Source organism: Brachyhypopomus gauderio, chromosome 19 (assembly GCF_052324685.1).
Source record: "Brachyhypopomus gauderio isolate BG-103 chromosome 19, BGAUD_0.2, whole genome shotgun sequence".
In the NCBI taxonomy this organism is placed as follows: Eukaryota; Metazoa; Chordata; class Actinopteri; order Gymnotiformes; family Hypopomidae; genus Brachyhypopomus; species Brachyhypopomus gauderio.
The window spans coordinates 396,011-417,500 of NC_135229.1; the positions used below are offsets into that span (position 1 = coordinate 396,011).

The following is a 21,490-nucleotide window of genomic DNA, read 5'->3' on the forward strand; positions in this document are numbered from 1 at the left end:
CCAGATAACACTAGTTCAGCCCCGCCATTCATGATACCAAAGCAGTTGTTTTGTTCTAAATACACTTCATTACACAGATTTATGCTGTTTAAATAGAAAACAAGCTGATATGGAGTTCTTGCATGGCATCTTTTCATTAAAATATACAATATTATTTACATGACACTAGTTTAGTAACTAGATATCGTACACTACATGTAATAAACCATAACATACAATAAACCATAAAGAAAAACAAATGAATAAACGAATAAAAAGCTAAACAGATCATTGTCAATGAGTTTTTAATACTGATGGTAAAAACATACACAATATACACATGCATTAAAATGAACAAACATTTAGAAATAATACAGCACAATGAATAATACTGTAATGTGTTATGATAAAATCAACACTAAATGCACATTCACCCGATTGCGCTTATTTCAAGTGCGTCTTACATTAAATTCACTCCGTTAGTTCCTTCACTAGTGTGTTCATTCCTTCACATTGGTACACAGTCTCTGCTAGCGTCCCATATGCTTTTAGCGGCTGGTCCTCTCCACAGGACCAGTCTGGGCTTTAGCCTTTGTTCCAAATAAATGAAAAATACATTATTAAGCAAGTAACTGTCGTGTGTAAAATGAATATAAGCTTAACGATGCCTGGTGTTCACTCCTAAGTGTACTGAAGTCTAGAGTTCCTTCGTATGGGGAGAAATACCTTCTACTGTGGCACTTTGATGTTTGATACCAAACCACAGTCAGCAGAACCCAGATTAAGAGTGGTAATCTAGAAGGGCGTGTTCTGCCAATAATCCCAAAACAAAGATAAAGACAGAGGCAGTATGTATTCACAAGACTACCCCTGATATTTTCATACTGGTGCACCCAGATACTTAAATAGAATATGTGGCAACAAACTTACATCAACCTCATGAGTTATTTCTCCACTGTAACAAATTCTACATTTGGCGGTTCATTATCTACTGTTTTAATAATCAGACAAGACATCTAAATTCAACATCAGACGTCTAAATTCAACATCAGAGAAGCCTAAATACACCTCATTGTGGTTTCTTGGATAATTTGCCAAATACTCTAGACTCCATTCAAGTGCTGAAACCCTCAGACCTCCTTCTGACAGTTAAAATAGTTTAATTTGGTTGTGGAGAGTATTCATAGGAACGAATGGCACATACAGCTTGGCGGTCCTGCCTGAGGCTGAGGATGAAGGTGTAAAGATGAGGTTGAGGATGAAGGTGTAAAGATGGGGCTGAGGATGAAGGTGTAAAGATGAGGTTGAGGATGAAGGTGTAAATATGAGGTTGAGGATGAAGGCGTAAAGATGAGGCTGAGGATGAAGGTGTAAAGATGAGGTTGAGGATGAAGGTGATGAAGGTGTAAAGATGAGGTTGAGGATGAATGTGTAAAGCTGAGGTTGAGGATGAAGGTGTAAAGATGAGGTTGAGGATGAAGGTGATGAAGGTGTAAAGATGAGGTTGAGGATGAATGTGTAAAGCTGAGGTTGAGGATGAAGGTGTAAAGATGAGGCTGAGGATGAAGGTGTAAAGATGAGGTTGAGGATGAATGTGTAAAGCTGAGGTTGAGGATGAAGGTGTAAAGATGAGGTTGAGGATGAAGGTGTAAGGATGAGGCTGAGGATGAAGGTGTAAGGATGAGGCTGAGGATGAATGTGTAAAGATGAGGCTGAGGATGAAGGTGTAAAGATAAGGTTGAGGATGAAGGTGTAAAGATGAGTTTGAGGATGAAGGTGGAAAGATGAGGTTGAGGATGAAGGTGTAAAGATGAGGCTGAGGATGAAGGTGTAAAGATGAGGTTGAGTCTGAAGAAGGTGAAGTTGAGGATAAGAGTGATGGTGAGGGCAAGGGTGTGGGTGTGGGTGGAGATGGGGTAGAGGGTAAGGGTGTGGGTGGAGATGGGGTAGAGGGTAAGGGTGTGAGTGGAGATGGGGTAGAGGGTAAGGGTGTGGGTGAAGATGTGGATTATGAGGGTGTGGGTGATTGTGAGGGATTCCCTAGAACACAACTCACATCCACATCACTAATCTACACATCAAGACAAGACCTGACTTAGCCTAGGGGTGCACCAAAATTGCTGAACATAAGAAACTGGTGGATATAAGACATTTCTAATGGCTCACAGCACTTAAAATACTTTAGCACATAGTTTTGGCTTCACAATGTGAAGGGACTAAAAGTATAAATTGTACATATTATTCTAGAGAGAACACTAAACTCAGCTGAGAACGTTAGTCCCACAGGTGAAGTCATGTTTGCGGTTCAGTACTGACATTACGTGTAATGTCCTCTTGCTTTTGGGGAGACATTAGAAAACAAAGACAGCATAAACTGATAAAGCGCTTCTGTAAATACTTTGTCAAAGAGATCATTCTTAGGAAAATAATAAATTCAACCCTAACAAAAAAATATTTGAAACTTAATGAAAGAAAAAACAAGACACATATAACACTGGTCAACATAGCGACAGACACAATTCCCTGACTGTTTCCTTCCTAAAATGGTGCCATATATCTTGCTACTAATCCACAGTGGAGTACACTTGATTAAAAGCACCATCTTTAAATAACCACCTACCGAGTCAACTTATCTGTTTATCATCTATTCTTTATGCATATCTAGAACAGTCAGAACTACTACATATGCAGATCATGTTTACATAAACAAATTTAGCATAATTAATTATGCTAAATTTGAATGTGTTCTCTTCTAACTCATTAAGGACAACATTACAACTGAAATCAGTTGTTTGGTAATTAATATGATGGGCAATGCTCACTGTAGTTTACTTTAATCGTTATATTTAAAAGTACGTTTAAAGTGACAATGTTTTTGCATTATTTTTCGATCTTTATAGATGATTCCATGTTACAGAAGTGAAACATGTTTCCTTCTTAAGGCAGACAGTCACATGGCATGACAATTCTACTGAAACACTGGTTGGTCTCCTTAAAATAATACTGAACGGTGTCTAAATCTCGAGGTGTTATGTACCCACAAACACTCCATAAATGTACCTGCAGTGCATTTTAGTTTTATCTCTGAAAACATACTGAAATAGTGATAAAATACTGATTTAGTAAACTTCATTGGCAATAAAAATGTATAGAAATCTCACCTGACTGTACAGACAGAAAGCCAAAGGAAAACACACAGTAACACTGACTGTAATCACACCTGGTGCTCGTGGTCCAATTACACACCTTCATTTGTCCGGTTTGATTAAACTAGCTACAATCTACAGTTATTTTTTCTTTCACCAGGAAAAAAAGGTTTGTGGATCAGGCACAGCCGGGTTTCATACACAGTAAAGCACAGCCTTCAGAGAGCACAGCCTTCAGGAGCACAGCCTTCAGAGAGCACAGCCTTCAGGAGCACAGCCTTCAGAGAGCACAGCCTTCAGGGAGCACAGCCTTCAGGGAGCACAGCCTTCAGGGAGCACAACCTTAGGGCGCACACAGCCTTCAGGGCGGCCCATGGTCATTGCTGCACTCTCCTCTCAGAGATTTTCCTCCCCAGTTTCCTTTTTATCTGTCATGTCCTCCATCTCCACGGTTTCCACCATTTCCTCCTCCAGAGTGTGGGCTTCCTCATCTTCCTCCATCACCACTCTATCCTCTTCTGCACCCTCCTCTTCCTCATCATCATCATACTCTTCTCCCACTCTCACCACTCTAATGTCGCTCATGTCAAAGCCAGCCAGATCTATATCCTCCTCTCCATCTCTCTCTCCCTCCTCCTCCTCTTCCTCTTCCTCCTCTGCCTCGCTCTCCCTCTCATCGGAGTCGGCCTGTGAAGGAGGCGTGGATGCTTTGTTGGCAGGCTCCGCCTCCTTCCTGCAGTAGGAGTATCTGTGGTTCATGTGTTGGGAGTACGAGCCCGAGTGGGAGAAGCGTTTGCCGCACTTATCGCACTGGTAGGGCTTCTCGCCCGAGTGCAGACGCGTGTGCTCGATCAGGTGGTGCTTGTGTTTGAACGCCTTCTTACAGATCCCACACTCGTGCGGCCGCTTACCTGTGTGGGGACGGAACCATGACGCAAGTGAACCAACAAGGTCAGGAAAGATCAGACACCATAAATCAGCAGCAGAAAAGAAGATCAGAGCAGATACAATCATTTCATACATGTTCCAAAACAACACAGTAAAACTGCACTCTCCTACTCCAGTGAACCCTCCCCTAACCCAGTGCACTCTCCCCAATCCTGTGCAATCTCCCATAATCCACAGAGCTCCCTCCAATAATTCACAGTGATCGGTCATCTTATCAACTGAGCAGAGAACAATTGTGAAGTACTTGTGTGTGTAGCACGTGCGTTTGTAAAGTAGCAGAGATCTGCTCATGTGAAAGTGCTAGTGTGTGACGCACCTGTGTGTTCATACTTGTGACGCAACAGAGAGCTGCTCTTCTGAAAGATTTTGTCACACAGGTCACACGCATACTGGCCTCCTTGTGTCTTCCTCCGCTTCCTGTTGGGTGATTGGTCACCATCATTTAGCCCCTCCCATCCCGACATGCTCTCGACTGCAGCATCTTCCTCCTTCTGCATGTGGAAGAACAAGAGGAAGACAGTCAGACAGAGGTAAACGACCAGGAAGACAGGTAGACAGAGGTAAACGACCAGGAAGACAGGTAGACAGAGGTAAACAATCAGGAAGACAGGTAGACTGTAACGTGGGAGTACAGGGATGCACATACCATGTATAGTGATACGTTTGTCAGAACTAAATGCAAGCGCGAAGGTTAAACACGTAACACAACACCAGTAGAATAAATGAAAGCAACGCGGAAAACTCAACGCGTGAAAGGAAATACTCAAATACCCTGACAGAGCACCCCCCTCTAGGCCCGAGACCATGCGGGCCCAACACGACGGCCCTGTCACGGTGGAAATCCCGAATAAGGGACCAATCAACGATGCGAGAGGTGGGGACCCAGGAGCATTCCTCGGGTCCGTAACCCGCCCAGTCAACCAGGTATTGGTCCCGACCCCAAACACGGCGGGGAGCCGGCGGGGCCGGAGCACGGGGCATGTTACACAAGACAGGACGGAGACGAGACGCATGAAATACCGGATGGACCTCCGACAATAGTGGAGGCAGGCATTAAGGCATTACGGGCCTTACGCCAGGCTAACCTACATTGCCGTACCATGGCCCAGGCACCTGGAACAGCCACCTCCTCCTCCTGATTAGTGAACATAGGAGGGGCATTTGCAAGGAGACATCCCGAGGGCCACAAGGTGTTATGGGCATACTCGGCCCACAGAAGCTGGTCAGACCAGAGATCGAAGCGTCTGCTCGAGGTCCTGGTTGGTGCGCTCAGTTTGCCCATTGGTCTGGGGATGAAACCCAGAGGATAAACTAGCCTTGGCCCCCAAGAGCTTCAGGAAAGAACCCCAAAAGCGACTGGTGAATTGGGGTCCCCTGTCACATACCACGTCGGTAGGGAAGCCGTGGTGCCTGACTATGTGATGCAGGAAGAGAGACACAGTCTCACGGGCAGAGGGGAGCCAGAAACCTCGCTGTTGTGGAAAACCGATCGACGATGACCAGAATGGTGGTACCTCCCCGAGAGAGAGGTAACCCGGTTACAAATTGCAAGGCTACATGCGTCCAAGGCCTTGAAGGAATGGGGAGTGGGTGTAACAAACCGGCAGGTTTAGTATGAGTCACCTTATTTCTGGTACATGTTTCACAAGCGGTGACAAAACGAGTCACCTCTTGGTCCATCCCGGGCCACCAGAATCTACCCTGAAGGAGCTTTAACGTATGACGTGATCCAGGATGAGCAGCAAAAGGCGAATTGTGACCCCACTCCATTACCTTCTTTCGTAACCTAGGGTGGACGTAGAGACGACTAGAGGGACTACCACCAGGCCCAGGATCACTGGTAAGTGCTTGCTTGACCACTGGTAAGTGCTTGCTTTCTACAGCCCACTGCAGGTGTAGGGGTACAAGCTGGCAGTACCGTGCTGGGCTCAGAGGTGTCAGGTGGCAACTCCCACTGGTAGGACAGAGCATCAGGTTAAGCATTTTTAGTTCCCGGACGGTAGGAGAGAGTGAAATCAAAACGTCCAAAGAATAAGGACCACCTGGCTTGTCTGAGGTTAAGATGCTTGGCCTGCTGGAGGTAAGCCAGGTTTTTATGGTCTGTCCAGACCAGGAAGGGGTGCTTGGCCCCCTCCAGCCAGTGTCTCCACTCTTTGAGGGCTAATTTGACGGCTAAGACTTCCTTGTCCCCCACATCATAATTGTGTTCAGCAGGAGACATGTGATGGGAGTAATACACACACAGATGAAGCTTAGGAGGGGACCCGGTTCTCTGGGAGAGAACGGCACCTACCCCGTAGTCAGAGGCTTCTACTACAAACGGTAGGTCCTTTTCAAGTCGTCGAATGCTCGCTGGGCTTCAGGAGTCCAGACAAAGGGACCAGAACTCTTTTTGGTGAGAGTGGTCAGAGGAGCTGCAAGGGTGCTGAAACCCTTAATGAAGCGGCGGTAGAAATTGGCGAAACCTAAAAAATGCTGTACCAGGCAGAGTGAGGTAGGTGTAGGCCAATGTGCAACAGCCCAGACCTTAGAAGGGTCCATGGCCAGAGTGTTCTGGGCAATACGATAGCCGAGAAACCCTATTTCTTGGACATGAAATAGTGACTTTTCTAGTTTGATGAACAGATGGTTTTCGAGGAGTAGCTGAAGCACCCGCCGGACGTGTTTTTTATGTTCAGTCTCGGATTTACTGTAGATAACGATATCGTCCAGATAAACAAAGACGTATCTGTCCAGAGCCTCCTTTAGAACTTCGTTAGTGACGCACTGGAACACGGCTGGGGCGTTCATTAAACCGAAGTGCATGACCAGATACTCATAGTGGCCAGAAGGTGTGATAAAAGCGGTCTTCCACTCGTCACCCTCTCTTACCCTGACTAAATTATAGGCACTCCTCAGATCAAGCTTCGTGAAAATCGTGGCCTGCTGGAGGGACTCAAAGGCGGTAACCATGAGGGGTAGAGGGTGATGATCCTTGACCGTGATCTTATTAAGCCCCCGATAGTCAATACAAGGTCTAAGTCAGGGGTACAGGGATGCACACACCGCGTATAGTGATAGAGAGAAGGGTGGACCCAAGTGCCGGTTAACAGCACTAATGCGTTTGTCAGAACTAAACGCAAGTGCGAGGGTTAAACATGTAACACAACACCAGTAGAATAAATGAAAGCAACGTGGAATACTCAACACGTAAGAGAACAGAAAACAAAATCGCGAAAGCGTGATAACACGCGAAGCAAAACAACGCGGAAGTCTCAACACGTAGAAGGAAAATAAATATAAGCTGTGTGAGCACGGTAAAACTAGAAACTAGGGGTGGGCATAGATTATTTTTTTTAATCTAGATTAATCTCACTGAAATCTTGAAATTAATCTAGATTAATCTATATTAAAATGGCTCATATGCATGCTACCCAAGTAATGACTAAAAGTCAGTTTTTGAGATAGGGTTTCTTAATACAGAGGGTGCATTAGACCAGGGGCTCATCTCCTGTTTCCAAAATGCATCAATGACTGCTTGAGGAAGCTGTTCTACTTTGATACTTGAAGAAAAAAAACATGCTCAATAAAATGTAGGTTACTTGTTTATTCAGTTAAACATGAATTTGTAAGCCTACATACTGTACATTAAAAGGGGTTGATAACATGTTTATTCAGCTAAACATGATATTTGAAATGTAAGCCAACATTTAGTACATTTAACCTCACTGACGTAATTTGTGGGGGACTTTTTCAAAAGCCGGTGCAGTTTTAACGGTTAAAAAGAAATATTTAAATAGCGACGAATTTAGCGCTAGGACCATGCAGAAAACGACCACTCCGATCTCCGCTCCGGTAACACTTTACGTTCCTAAAAATGAATTTTCCATGAAGCAAACCTGGCGACTTCGTGGCTGCATCCATGTAAACACACGAACGATTTGTAATTCACAGGTTTGAAAACCCAAGCCCCTACTGTGCCATTTGGTTAGGAATACAGCCGAATAAACTAACTAAACAGAATAAACTATCAAGTTGAAAGTCATCATAGTTTGCTTACCCATTTTGACCCAGTACCCAACCCAACTTTAGGAATAGATTAACGGCGATAATTTTTATATCGCCCGATAAGAGTATCAAATTAACGAACGCCGTTAACGCCGTTAACGGCCCACTACTACTAGAAACAAAAACCAACGCGGAAATCTCAACACATGAAAGGAAATACTCAACCGTAAGGAGATGGGAGAAAGAAACAAAATAACAGCAGTAACTAAAATAGCGTGGATAAATGCAACACGAAAACAAAACCAAAGATGCCAGGGGAAGTGACTGGCAGCAGGCAGAAAACGCCACAGCAAAACAAAACCCTTCCCAAAAAAAGGACAAAACGGATAGGAAGATAAACAGGCTTGGGAAAACTTGAGGTAGGTCAGGGAGCGACGCAGGAGAGAGAACCTCGAATAAGAAAAGGAGAAGTCAGAGAGAGAAAGGTGACAAGACACCTTGTAACGTAATGCAACCACGGGAAATGTAGAAGTAGGCTGACAGCGTGTAGGCATAACGAACGAGTTAGCAATGATCCGTTTCACAAAGCTTCCTTGAGAAGCCATTGGAACAGCTGAAACGGATCATTGCTGATTACGCCCAGTCAGTCTAGCACTGACTCCGGTGCCCCTCCTGGTGGAAGAAGGAGTGGCATCCGAGCCAGCCAGGACATAGACAGAGGTAAACGATCAGGAAGACAGGTAGACAGAGATAAACGATCAGGAAGACAGGTAGACAGAGATAAACGATCAGGAAGACAGGTAGACAGAGGTAAACAATCAGGAAGACAGGTAGACAGAGGTAAACGATCAGGAAGACAGGTAGACAGAAGTAAACGATCAGGAAGACAGGTAGACAGAGGTAAACAATCAGGAAGACAGGTAGACAGAGGTAAACAATCAGGAAGACAGGTAGACAGAGGTAAATGATCAGGAAGACAGGTAGACAGAGGTAAATGATCAGGAAGACAGGTAGACAGAGGTAAACAATCAGGAAGACAGGTAGACAGAGGTAAACGATCAGGAAGACAGGTAGAGACAAACGATGAAGCTTCTCACTGTGTGTGTTTGCTGTCTGCTCACCTGACAGTCATTGAGCAGGACGGTGCCCTGGGTGTCTGGGAAGGCAGGAGGTGTGGCCTTAGCTGTGCTGCTGGTGGAGGGGCTGGCGAAGGTGTAGGACAGCTGTGGGATAAGGATGGTGCGCTTGTGGGTGGAGAGGGCGGTGCGGAGGCCGGGGACTCCGCCCGGCTCTGCTATGGCCAGCAGTGTTGGTAGTGGCGTCGCTACGATGCTAATTGCACCCGCCGCTGCAGCCTGACTCACATAAACAGTGTTGCCGGGCAACAAGTTCTTCCTGAGGCAGGTGAGGTTGAGCGGCTCCTCCTGCGCCGGGATTGATGGCTTGGTGGCAGATGTTGCCAAGGTAACTGAGGCGGTGTCAGAGGACGGCTTTGGGAGGGAGAGGTCCAGAGGTTCGACCTGACCGTCTTCCTCCGAGTCCTCCGACTTTATGATGACAAAGTCATTAGTGGACAGATTTAGAGGAGACGGCGGGTCACTGATCCGGACAGCCGGGGCAGCATCGCAGGACGCAGCTAGAGTGTTAGTGGTTTGGGGTTGTGGGTCAGAACTCTGAACTGGTGGAGTGTTAGTGGTTTGGGGTTGTGGGTCAGAACTCTGAACTGGTGGAGTGATGTCGTCATTAGTCTGCAGATACAGAAAAACATGCAGTCTGTGTTACGGTTCAATCATAACATTTATTAAAACAGCTGAACATCATATATGAAATAAATATTTCTTGTTGTGTTTCATATGTTTATACACAAACAGAGTAATACTCTCAAAGGCCTCGACCTACAGTTCCTGTTCTCACCTGCTGGGGGCAGCGCAGCAGAATCTTCTTGGAGCGCATGCGCTGGAACCATCTGCTGACCACATGGAGAGGCAGACTGACCGACTCCGCCACCCCAGACAGCTGCTCCTCACTTGGGTCAGGGTCTTTGCTGTAGGCCTTGAGGAGAGGCAGGAGACTCTCCACCAGAGGGCGCTCTCCTGCAGAGCCCTCCTCCCCCAGCAGGGAGGACAGAGACGTGGCAGGTCCCTGTTCATCACTGCTGAGGCAGTCCAGGATGTCAATACTGCTGGAGTTGTTGTCACAGAAAAGACATGTGGCGTAGTTATGGAAACTGTTGCCACATGCAACACTGCTGTGGGCTGGTGTTAAGTCAGAGGCTGCACTCTTTTCTGTGTCTCTGCCATCTTCTGTCTCTCTACCTGTCTGTCTCTCTGTCTCTCTATCTGTCTGTCTCTCTGTCTCTCTATCTGTCTCTCTCTCTCTTGGTGGAGCTCCTTCCTCGTCCGCTTGGACCTCAGACTCTGTGGCACCGGGAGATTTAGGTTCAGGTTTGATCCGAACGCTCTGTGATACGGTGGTGCTCAGGTCTTCGGGTTGGCAGTCGTCCACAGACCACTGGGTGTCGTCTGCAGGACGGATCGTCTCTGGGGCTGAACTTTGCTCCACCGCCGCCGTGATTCTCTCTAGAGCTGACCTGGTGTCAGTGCTGCTCTGTGTGGCTATTGTCGTGATCCTCTGGGGAGCTGAGCTGGGGTCGGTGCTGCTGTGTGTGGCTGGAGTCAGCTGTGTGTTGGGGCCGACGGTGGTCAGCTGGCGGAACACCAGGCTCTGAGAGCCGTCTGCTCGTCTGACCAGCAGCAGCGTGGGCTGTGGGAGCTTCGACTGGGCTGCGTGAGCAGGAACCAGTTTGGTCACCTTGATGATGGATGGTGCTTTGCTGGGGTTAGAGGTCTGGCTGGGTTTGACAGCATTTACCTGTGCAGCTGCTGTCTTGGGGATGCTTGGCATTTGTGTGGGAGTGGTGTTGGGTGGTGTGGTGTTGGGCGGTATGGTGTTGGACAGTGTGGTGGTGGACTGTGTGGTGTTGGACTGTGTGGTGTTGAGCTGTAGAAGTTTGGGTGTGGTCCCGCTGGGCTGCAGGATGGTGGCACAGGGCTGTACAGCTGAGCTGAGCTTCGAGCTGACCTGCGGGTCAACGCTGTAGTTGATGACGATCTTGGTGTTTCCATCTTGGTCCAGTACGGGCAGAGAGATGGCGGAGATGATCTGGGTCTGTGGATGAGCGCTCTGCACCACCAGGGCCTGTTGGGCCTGAAACGGGCCTACAAACTTAGCGCCAGGCCCGTTAGCGCCGGGCCTGTTAGCGCCAGGCCCGTTAGCGCTAGGCCCGTTAGCGCCGGGCCCGTTAGCTGTTGTGCCACTTGTCACCTGACGCATTAAACCTCCATCCATCGCTACCTTGAGAACGTTCTGCAGGTCACTCAGGTTGATGCTGAATGGCTGGACCAGAGTGGGCAGAACCAGGGTCTGAACCACGCCCTGCGGGAGGAGTGTCTGGCCACTCCCGGCGTTAGTGAGGGAGGTGTTAGCGGAGGTGGAGGTGGTGGTGGTTGGAAGCACAGGTGTGGGGGGGGCAGCTTTGAGTTCGTGTTCAACAGGTTCTTGTTTAATTTGCTTGGGAGGGACTTGATTCTGCAGGGGAGTGTTGTCCACTTTCTCCCGCAGGAGGACACGGGTGGGCCGGGACAGCGTGAGTGCAGCTTTGACTCCAGGGGTGCGAGACAGGCCGTTGACAGCAGGGGGCGCTCCTACACACTTCTTACTGCTGATGTGGGAGCTGTAGGAGCCTGAGTGGGAGAAGCGCTTTTTGCAGTTGGAGCACTCGTACGGCTTCTCACCTACAGGAGAGAGCAGACACATCAAACCCAGAAACCACAGGTACACCACACAGGTACACCACACAGGTACGCCACACAGGTACGCCACACAGGTACACCACACAGGTACGCCACACAGATACGCCACACAGGTACGCCACACAGATACGCCACACAGATACGCCACACAGGTACGCCACACAGGTACGCCACACAGGTACGCCACACAGATACGCCACACAGGTACGCCACACAGGTACGCCACACAGGTACACCACACAGAACCGTGTCAGAGGGGGTCTGCTTCACGCCACGGTGGGGGGGGTCTGCTACACAGTCCACCACGTTACATGCCAGTGTTGCTATGGCAACTAACCACTGTGGATGCGCAGGTGTTCCTTCAGGTGATGTTTGTATTTAAAGGCTTTAGGACACTCTGTACACTTAAACTTCCTGTTTCCTCCTGACTGGGACATGGTCCGCTACAAGAGAATGAGAGAGGAAAAAAGTTATATAGAGAGAGACAGAGAGAGATAAACAGAGGAGAAGAGACAGAAAGAGGGGGAGAGAAAGGGAGAAAGGGAGAGAGAATCTTTCATTTTTTTTTCTTTTTAGTTATGTTTGTTCTATTTTACAGTACAATACAGAACTTCAGGTCTAATTCTGATCAGATAAAACTGCTGACATGAAACATTTTGCTTTGCTTGCCCATCTGATGAAGGATGTGTGTCTGAATACATGAAGTGTTTATATGTTTATAACACACACATATATATATATATGTTGTGAGAGGCGTGTAGTGAGAGGCGTGTTTTCAGAGGCTTGTTATCAAAGGTGTGTTGTGAGAGGCATGTTGTCAGAAGTGTGTTGTCATAGGCATGTTGTCAGAGTCGTGTTGTGAGAGGCGTGTCGTGAGAGGCGTGTTTTCAGAGGCGTGTTTTGAGAGGCGTGTTGTCACAGGCGTGTTGTCACAGGCGTGTTGTCACAGTCGTGTTGTGAGAGGCATGTTTTCAGAGGAGTGTTGTGAGAAGCGTGTTGTCAGAGGCATATTGTGAGAGGTAGTGTTGTGAGAGGCGTGTTGTCACAGTCGTGTTGTGAGAGGCATGTTTTCAGAGGAGTGTTGTGAGAGGCGTGTTGTGAGAGGCGTGTTGTGAGAGGCATGTTGTGAGAGGCATGTTGTGAGTGGTAGTGTTGTCAGAGTCGTGTCGTGAGAGGCGTGTCGTCAGAGGCGTGTCGTCAGAGGCGTGTTTTCAGAGGCGTGTTTTCAGAGGCGTGTTGTGAGAGGCGTGTTGTGAGAGGTAGTGTTGTGAGTGGTAGTGTTGTGAGAGGCGTGTTGTGAGAGGCGTGTTGTGAGTGGTAGTGTTTTCAGAGGCGTGTTGTGAGAGGCGTGTTGTCAGAGGCGTGTTGTCAGAGGCGTGTTGTGAGTGGTAGTGTTGTGAGAGGCGTGTTGTGAGAGGTAGTGTTGTCAGAGGCGTGTTGTGAGAGGCGTGTTGTGAGAGGTAGTGTTGTCAGAGGCGTGTTGTGAGTGGTAGTGTTGTGAGAGGCGTGTTGTGAGAGGTAGTGTTGTGAGAGGCGTGTTGTCAGAGGCGTGTTGTCAGAGGCGTGTTGTGAGTGGTAGTGTTGTGAGAGGCGTGTTGTGAGAGGTAGTGTTGTCAGAGGCGTGTTGTGAGAGGCGTGTTGTGAGAGGTAGTGTTGTCAGAGGCGTGTTGTGAGAGGCGTGTTGTGAGAGGTAGTGTTGTCAGAGGCGTGTTGTGAGTGGTAGTGTTGTGAGAGGCGTGTTGTGAGAGGTAGTGTTGTGAGAGGCGTGTTGTCAGAGGCGTGTTGTCAGAGGCGTGTTGTGAGTGGTAGTGTTGTGAGAGGCGTGTTGTGAGAGGTAGTGTTGTCAGAGGCGTGTTGTGAGAGGCGTGTTGTGAGAGGTAGTGTTGTCAGAGGCGTGTTCTGAGAGGCGTGTTGTGAGAGGTAGTGTTGTCAGAGGCGTGTTGTGAGTGGTAGTGTTGTGAGAGGCGTGTTGTGAGAGGTAGTGTTGTGAGAGGCGTGTTGTGAGTGGTAGTGTTGTGAGAGGCGTGTTGTCAGAGGCGTGTCGTGAGAGGCGTGTTTTCAGAGGCGTGTTGTGAGAGGTGTGTTGTCAGAGGCATATTGTGAGAGGTAGTGTTGTCAGAGGCGTGTTGTCACAGTCGTGTTGTGAGAGGCATGTTTTCAGAGGAGTGTTGTAAGAGGCGTGTTGTGAGAGGCATGTTGTGAGTGGTAGTGTTGTGAGAGGCGTGTTGTGAGAGGCGTGTTGTGAGAGGCGTGTTTTCAGAGGCGTGTTGTGAGAGGCGTGTTGTGAGAGGCGTATTGTGAGAGGTAGTGTTGTCAGAGGCGTGTTGTGAGTTAGGCTACACACCTGCTCTCGCGTGCTCTTATGTGAGGTCATGTGACGGTCGAGCTGCGTGCGGTAGGTGAAGGTGTAACTGCACACAGAGCAGCTGAAGTCATCACTCTTCTCATGCCGCAGTTTGATGTGCTCCTTCAACGACGTGTGACGCTTGTAACCACGGGAACAGTACGGACAGGTGTGCAGCTTTGAGAACTCATCAGGTGTACCTGAGAGAGAGAGAGACAGAGGCCATCAAGAGGAGAATGATGACTGAAGACACACAAGGAAGTCAAAGAGGAGAAGGTGTGAGTACCGTTCTCATCGGGGACTCCTCTCTCTGGCGTGCTCTGATCTTCCTCCAGAACCCTTCCTCCCTTCCGCGGTGTCTGACTGACATAGTCCTCAACATCCTCTTCATCAGTTACAGGCTCCTCTTTAGGTCAAAGATACAGAGATCATTACACCCCCTTCTCTCCATCAGCACCACGACAGAGAGGGCTGAGAGCAAGACTAACACCCATACACCCTGTTCATACACACCCATACACACCTGATCACACACACCCATACACACCTGTTCACACACTCATACACACCTGTTAACACACCCATACACACCTGTTCACACACACCCATACACACCTGTTCACACTGTTCATATATAGAATGTGTGTGTGAGTGTGTGTGAGAGAGAGAGTGCATCAGCTGTGCTTTTACCTTTGACCCTTATTTCCTGTATCAAGGCGTCTGGCTCCAGGTTGCCATCTGTACAGATGTTCAGCGTTAGTTGAATATTCATTCTTAATTCTTTTGGACCAGAGATGCTGGTCTGGTACTGACCATCGTGCCCATTGTGAAGCAGCTGGGCTGTGCTGAGCTGAAGTACTGTTGGCTTCTCCTCTGGACTGTCTGGAATACTGTCCTCCTCCACAATATGGAGTTTATCTTCATCATCAGAATCTGAAGCTGCTTCTGATACATTAGAAAACCTCCTCGCTGATGGAGAGGAGAGAGTAAGGGAGGGAAAGATGACAGCAAGGAGAAAAACAGAAAGAGGGAGAAGAATGGTGAAGGGTTCACAACATCATCACTATATCAGGAGAGGCACTAGAGGGAGGAGCTCAAAGACTCCAGCAGATAGAGGGAGGAGCTCAAACACTCCAGCAGATAGAGGGAGGAGCTTAAACACTCCAGCAGATAGAGGGAGGAGCTTAAAGACTCCAGCAGATAGAGGGAGGAGCTTAAAGACTCCAGCAGATAGAGGGAGGAGCTTAAAGACTCCAGCAGATAGAGGGAGGAGCTTAAACACTCCAGCAGATAGAGGGAGGAGCTCAAACACTCCAGCAGATAGAGGGAGGAGCTCAAACACTCCAGCAGATAGAGGGAGGAGCTTAAACACTCCAGCAGATAGAGGGAGGAGCTTAAACACTCCAGCAGATAGAGGGAGGAGCTTAAACACTCCAGCAGATAGAGGGAGGAGCTTAAAGACTCCAGCAGATAGAGGGAGGAGCTTAAGCCTAAGACTGAAACAGAACTACTTTTGTTTCCCATTGCAGTTTTCCTCTAACTACATACAAGGAAAAATTTGAAGATGAAGATAATGAAGATAATCTGAGCAGAGACAGCTCAGCCATCGCTGTGTACTGGGAACTCATTCAGACCACATGGATGAACAGCATATCCCAGAGTGCAAAGGCACTAGCCTGCTTTCTGTCTTACAATTAAATCAGATCTGAACTTTCCCCATCGTGAAGTCCTGGAACCTCACTGGAAAATCCATCACCTGGAGGTCTGCATAGATGGACTGTGTCCAAATCTGGATTATGGGATGTTTGTGTGTGTGTCATTAGCACACAGAGTCTCGTTTCTACAGCTGTATCCTGTGCAGTGCTAGTGCTAGCAGAGGTAGGACTGGGGCAGTAATGTCGGGGCAGTTACGCAAGATACCCCACATGCCTGTGTCCACAGACAGACCACGCAGCCTCACCACAGTCTGGTGTCATTACTACCACCATTACCAGAATCTGTTATAGTAAAAAACAAACCAAAACCATTTGTCTTTAGTTTATTTACTATCAATTTGTCGCAGTCAGACTGGAGTTAAAATAAGCCCAACGTCCATGGGGCAACCTGGGGCAAACCAGAGCAAACAGGAGTGGCAGAGCAGGCCAAAGGGTAAGAACCCCAAAACATAGTCCAAGTTCAAAAACAATACAAACGAACAAGATTGTTCAAGACCAACACAGCTTGGAAACTCGGAGTACAGCAGCAGTGGTGGCTGACTGAATGCTGCTGTTATGAATAGATACATAATGAACAGGGGTGTGGAAGCAGGCGTGGCCGTCTGAGGCCATTATTGTAGAAGTCTGCAAATTAATGTTCTACACTGTGTATGATGTTACAAGTCAGACTAACTTGAGATTATTGTACTCTGTCTATGTCGTCCTATCCTGCTGGATTTCTTGTGTTCATCTCAGAAGTTACAGTAGTGTTTATAAGAAGAGACAAAACTCACTGTATAGTGTTGAGTTACTGGTGTTGAGTCAGTGGTTCTAAGTCTTAAGTTGCATCTATATATATATATATATATATAGCTCTACCCCATAAGATCACCCCATGACCCATGAAGATCACCCCGATTACCCATGAAGATCACACTGATGACCCATGAAGATCACCCTGATGACCCATGAAGATCACCCTGATGACCCATGAAGATCACACTGATGACCCCATGAAGATCACACTGATGACCCATGAAGATCACCCCCATGACCCATGAAGATCACCCCATGACCCATGAAGATCACACTGATGACCCATGAAGATCACCTTGATGACCCATGAAGATCACCCTGATGACCCATGAAGATCACCCCATGACCCATGAAGATCACACCGATGACCCATGAAGATCACACTGATGACCCATGAAGATCACCCCCATGACCCATGAAGATCACCCTGATGACCCATGAAGATCACACTGATGACCCCATGAAGATCACACTGATGACCCATGAAGATCACCCTGATGACCCATGAAGATCACCCTGATGACCCATGAAGATCACCCTGATGACCCATGAAGATCACACTGATGACCCATGAAGATCACACTGATGACCCATGAAGATCACACTGATGACCCATGAAGATCACCCCCATGACCCATGAAGATCACCCCATGACCCATGAAGATCACACTGATGACCCATGAAGATCACACTGATGACCCATGAAGATCACCCCATGACCCATGAAGATCACCCTGATGACCCATGAAGATCACCCTGATGACCCATGAAGATCACACTGTGATGACCCATGAAGATCACCCCCATGACCTATGAAGATCACCCTGATGACCCATGAAGATCACACTGATGACCCATGAAGATCACCCCCATGACTCATGAAGATCACCCCCATGACCCATGAAGATCACCCCATGACCCATGAAGATCACATTGATGACCCATTGAAGATCACACTGATGACCCATGAAGATCACCCCCATGACCCATGAAGATCACCCCATGACCAATGAAGATCACACTGATGACCCATGAAGATCACCCCCATGACCCATGAAGATCACACTGATGACCCATGAAGATCACCCTCATGACGCATGAAGATCACACTGATGAATCATGAAGATCACCCCGATTACCCATGAAGATCACACTGATGACCCATGAAGATCACCCCCATGACCTATGAAGATCACACTGATGACGCATGAAGATCACACTGATGACCCATGAGGATCACTCTCACTCAGTACAGATACTTTAGGAGAAAAGTGTTTTTAACTAGATGAACATGACCTATATTCAGTTTTCTTTGGAGTTTTGTTCTGTATAATAATAATAGCCTAGTAATAATAATCTTTATTTATCTAGTACTCAGAAGTCAAACTGCATATGTCAAATTGATTTATAATGCACTTATGTTGACTAAAGCCCTGTACGTTATGTCAGCACAACAAATACACGTAAGACCACACAATAAATACCCATAACCATCACGGTAGGCCGGCTCACCACCTCATGGGAGACACCCACTCCCACATACTCCGCCTCCCGAACACGCCCCCTGCTCACAGTCACCCGCCTACTGATCACCTTGCACACCTGTTCCTAATTTCCCACAGTGCTGTGCATGCTTGCACCTGAGCCAGCGTCCTGAATGGACTAAAGTTCTCACCTTCTCCTCATCCAGCCAAGTATCGTGACATGGTGGTCATATACGACACTAGAGGGTTCACAGCCCAACCACCTGCTGCGTCTGTCACTACGTCACGCTAACACACTCCAAATGACACAGAAATAATGAAAAATAATTAGTTTATAAAGAAGAATCACATGAGGTAACACAGACACCAAAAAAGACCACAGTGTCTGAAAACACACCATCACCTTCAGATGGGCACATACTGCAAGAATGACCTTGGAGATTGTGTGAGCAAACTGTGACAATAAAAGAGAACGAGGTCGTTCAGGACCAACAAATAAAAGCACATTAAAGAGCGCTGTGGACTGGCCCAGCAGCCAGAGGAGCATGAGGTCAGCTGTGATCTGGTGATCTGGTGATCTGCTCTCTCAGTGCTGGTTAACCGTCGTTAATAAACTCACATAGCACCAAAAATACCAACAGGAAGTGATGTGCAAGACGCCAGGTAAAGGCAGAACAGGTACTTTTTAAGTTCCTGTTTTTTTACTTTCTTGCTCCACAGTCTTACACGTCTTTGTACAAGTGTTTAATGGCATTTATTCATGTAGATTAATGGCTAATGCATTATGGGATGTCTGTAGGTGTTTACTGCAATGCCAAAGCAGTTCTAAACAAATGAGTGTGACTACATTCAACACTGGCAGTCACACACTCACAGACAAGTCATGAAGCAGTATGAGCAGTAGTGAGGTTGTTCACCCACACACACACACACACACACACACACACACACACACACACACACACACACACTCAGCAGCAGTAGTGAGGTTGGTAATGCTCCACAGTGTTCTCTGTTTACACCAGTTCTTCTCCTGGACAAGCTAAAACCACATGCCAACATTACAACATTTACTTATTGGAGAATGTTAGGATAGCTTCCTGAGCAACCTCTCTCCTCCTCTACTTAATATTCTCTCTCTCTCTGCCTGTCTGTCTGTTTGTCTCTCTGCCTGTCTGTCTGTTTGTCTCTCTCTTTCTGTCTGTCTCTGTCGGTTCCGGCATTCTCTCTCACTTCTTTTCAGACACAAACTTGAGGCAAAAACGTCAGGTATATTCACACACACACACACACACACACACACACACACACACACACACACACACACACACACACACACACACACACACACACACACCTGCTGCTCTTACTTCTCACCATACACACATGTAAAATCCACACACACTTACACGTAAATCTTCCCTGTGTGTTTTACTGCATCACCTGAAAGGCAGACAGACTTGGCAGGTGCGACTGATCCACTATGACCTCATAATCAACACAGTCGTTTCCATGGTAACGCACATTTCCTGTGGCATTTCCTGGGATGAGGTGATTTGGCTCGTTAAAGAGTGCACCTGCTGCCCCCCCACCCCCACCGCCACTCAAACACAGACACAAACACTCAATATACTCAGTACATACTCTAAACAAGCACTCAATACTCAGTACATACTCTAAATAAACACTCGATATAATCCGTACATACTCTAAACAAACACTCGATATACTCAGCACATACTCTAAATAAACACTGAATATACTCAGCATACTCAACAAACACTCAATATACTCAGCACATACTCTAAACAAACACTCAATATACTCAGTACATACTCTAAATAAACACTCGATATAATCTGTACATACTCTAAACAAACACTCGATATACTCAGCACATACTCTAAATAACCACTGAATATACTCAGCATACTCAACAAACACTCAATATACTCAGCACATACTCTAAACAAGCACTCAATACTCAGTACATACTCTAAATAAACACTCGATATAATCCGTACATACTCTAAACAAACACTCAATATACTCAGCACATACTCTAAATAAACACTGAGTATACTCAGCATACTCAACAAACACTCAATATACTCAGCACATACTCTAAACAAACACTCAATATACTCTGCACATACTCTGAACAAACACTCAATATACTCAGTACATACTCTAAACAAACACTCAATATACTCAGTACAAACTCTGAACAAACTATGAACTATGTTCTACAATAGGGGTTCTGGGGCAGGTTGAGGGGTTGGGGCAGATACAGACTCCTCCAAGGACAGTCTAAACAGTGAGAACTAAGAAGTACACACAACAGAAATACTCACTACTAAGATAGGAAGTGAAAGACAGGAAGACAGGAAGTGAAATCTAACATGTTCAGGTTAAATGGCGTTAGCGGACACGGCCTGAAAGTTGAATTAAAGTACAAAAAGGTCCTTCTCCACTTCACCAGCAGCATGTAACAGTAAAGCAAGAAAACACTAACAAACACTTTGCCTGAACAAATAACTGGGAAAATAGCAGCATGTATTCCAACAAGCCTTATATGGTCCAAAGACCTGACCTACAGACCTACCTTCAGACCTGAACCCAGGTTGAGTGACAGAAGACAAGCCCTCCCTCACTGATCAAAATAACACGGGTGCATTAATTACAAACTATTGCCACCTTAGCTCAACACAGGAGAGTGCCTGACAACTGAAGATAGTGGATCTAGGAAGGCAAGTAATGAGAGAGAGAGAGAGAGAGAGAGAGAGAGAGAGAGAGAGATTTTTCCATTCAAACATCCACCATCAAACATCAACAATCAAACTTCAACCAGTGTTTTCTGTGGTCTTTTCACTCCTGCAGTCAATACTGAAATCCCTCCTCATCACTAGTACTGCACTGTCAGTCTAAAAGTGTTAACCTTATTTTTACATGCAAATGATTTTATATGGTTACAAGCTCCTATAGAACTATGGACCTATGGAACAATGAAACTATAGACCTATGGAATAATGAAACTATGGACCTATGGAACAATGAAACTATAGACCTATGGAACAATGAAACTATAGACCTATGGAATAATGAAACTATGGACCTATGGAACAATTGACCTATGGAACAATGGAATCTCTATCTTAGCACTAGTTGTCACTGGCTTGTGTGTCATTGTCAAGTGTCTTCTCTTTACAGAGAAGAATTCCCTTCACTGATACCTGCTAATGGTTTACACCTGCAGCTGATGCAAATTAGAAACACAGCA

General features: G+C 46.8%; 1 protein-coding gene across 2 annotated transcripts in view; it reads right to left on the reverse strand.

Annotated features, from left to right (window-relative positions):
- Nucleotides 1-267: 267 nt before the first annotated feature.
- The window catches only part of zeb1a (zinc finger E-box binding homeobox 1a), a 25,126-nt gene continuing 3,903 nt past the window's right edge, over nucleotides 268-21,490 (reverse strand). For both annotated transcript variants that reach the window (XM_076981021.1, XM_076981022.1), the window contains exons 2-10: nucleotides 15,030-15,185; nucleotides 14,907-14,954; nucleotides 14,503-14,622; nucleotides 14,217-14,416; nucleotides 12,210-12,315; nucleotides 9,975-11,854; nucleotides 9,182-9,808; nucleotides 4,390-4,564; nucleotides 268-4,036 (exon numbers count right to left, since the gene is read on the reverse strand). In XM_076981021.1, the coding sequence (XP_076837136.1) occupies nucleotides 3,522-4,036; nucleotides 4,390-4,564; nucleotides 9,182-9,808; nucleotides 9,975-11,854; nucleotides 12,210-12,315; nucleotides 14,217-14,416; nucleotides 14,503-14,622; nucleotides 14,907-14,954; nucleotides 15,030-15,185 (3,827 nt within the window). In that variant the 3' untranslated portion in view covers nucleotides 268-3,521. The remainder of the gene's footprint in view (nucleotides 4,037-4,389; nucleotides 4,565-9,181; nucleotides 9,809-9,974; nucleotides 11,855-12,209; nucleotides 12,316-14,216; nucleotides 14,417-14,502; nucleotides 14,623-14,906; nucleotides 14,955-15,029; nucleotides 15,186-21,490) is intronic.